This window comes from Rhagoletis pomonella, unplaced genomic scaffold (genome assembly GCF_013731165.1).
Source record: "Rhagoletis pomonella isolate Grant_MI unplaced genomic scaffold, Rhpom_1.0 Rhpom_scaffold_00008, whole genome shotgun sequence".
NCBI classification, from domain to species: Eukaryota; Metazoa; Arthropoda; class Insecta; order Diptera; family Tephritidae; genus Rhagoletis; species Rhagoletis pomonella.
In genome coordinates this window covers 17,986,031-17,987,337 of record NW_023458562.1, presented here as the reverse complement: position 1 = coordinate 17,987,337, position 1,307 = coordinate 17,986,031, and the positions used below count along the sequence as shown (strand labels likewise).

Sequence of the window (1,307 nt, the reverse complement as noted above, 5' to 3'; positions counted from 1 at the left end):
GCCGAAGATGGAAAGAAAAGGAAAATACAAAAAAGTTAAAGGGCGAACGAGATTAAAACGAGAGGAAATGAGAAAACGTCAAAACTTACGCCGCGTTGATTTGGCTATAGCGGGCGCTGGCACTCGGTGGCATTGGAAAACGCAACGCTTAGCGCTCCAATTTACAAACATACATAATATTATGTATGTATGTAAGAATTACTTGTACATATGTATATATAATATGTATATAATACATACGTGTATATTTCACAGATGCTTGTAATTTTATTTCACCCAGCCGAACATTTTCGCTCCACACATTTACTTATTTTATCATTTTAATGGCATACAAAGTGCGGATGACAGACTTAATGACTCTCGAAGGTAAGTAAATTTGGCCATTAAAAAAGAAAGATTGAATTAATAAGTAAAAACCAGCAGCATCCAATAAAGCGGCCTAAAGGCAACCACCGCTCCATCAACACATCAACAAGCAATATGGATATCCGGTGTGAAATTGGCGGAAGAGCAACACAACTACAACGATTTCCACGAAAGCAAAAGTACTAAAGAATGGGATTGAAGGAAAATATGTAAAAATAAAAAACTTAAAAAATGTGAAGAAGTGCGTAATGATGTTTCTAACGCGTACAGCGAGTGACGTTGAGGGGGACGAGATATACCAAGCTTTGGTACAAAAATGTGCAAGACGTGTAAAGCGAAGGTGGCAGCTCACGAGCCGAATACATCAACGGCTTCTTTGATTTTCGCCAAGCTGGCGCGTAAAAATGTTGTTGCAAAAGTTTTTCGTGATGCAATAAAATTTAATAAATGCTTCCTTTTTACTTCCATTGTCTCGTTTTTATTGCTTTAAAACGGATATCGCACGCCATACCAGCAGCTATAGGATTTGTTTATCGACGTTTTTTGTTTCTCCTTCTTTTAAATTTACATTCGACTTTGCCACACAGTGCGCCACTGCTGCACGCATTTCGCCGTTCACCAACATCCACTCCCGCATTTGACACACCGTTTGTTGCATATCAAACGCACGCGCTCGCTCATCAGCGCTTACAACATTTGTTGGCTCACACATATGTAAGCGGACATAAAAGTGCCGCGCACATAAAACAGATTTTGTTATTGCCAACATTTTGTTAAGAACAAAATACGGTTTCTTAAAATACATAACAACAGATTTTTCTTAATGTAATGCCGTGTCAGAATAATGCTGTTGGAAGAGGAGGAGGAGCGGATGTCGCCATTGTAGAACTCCACAAAAAGACAAGCTGGCATGCCTATCGACCCAATTCTCCACTATGACA

General features: G+C 39.3%; 1 protein-coding gene across 1 annotated transcript in view; it reads left to right on the top strand.

Annotated features, from left to right (window-relative positions):
* Positions 1 to 353: 353 nt before the first annotated feature.
* LOC118745205 (hemicentin-2-like) overlaps positions 354 to 1,307 on the top strand; it is a 72,383-nt gene continuing 71,429 nt past the window's right edge. Inside the window, exon 1 of the mRNA XM_036478730.1 lies at positions 354 to 366. Coding sequence (XP_036334623.1) covers positions 354 to 366 — 13 coding nt within the window. The remainder of the gene's footprint in view (positions 367 to 1,307) is intronic.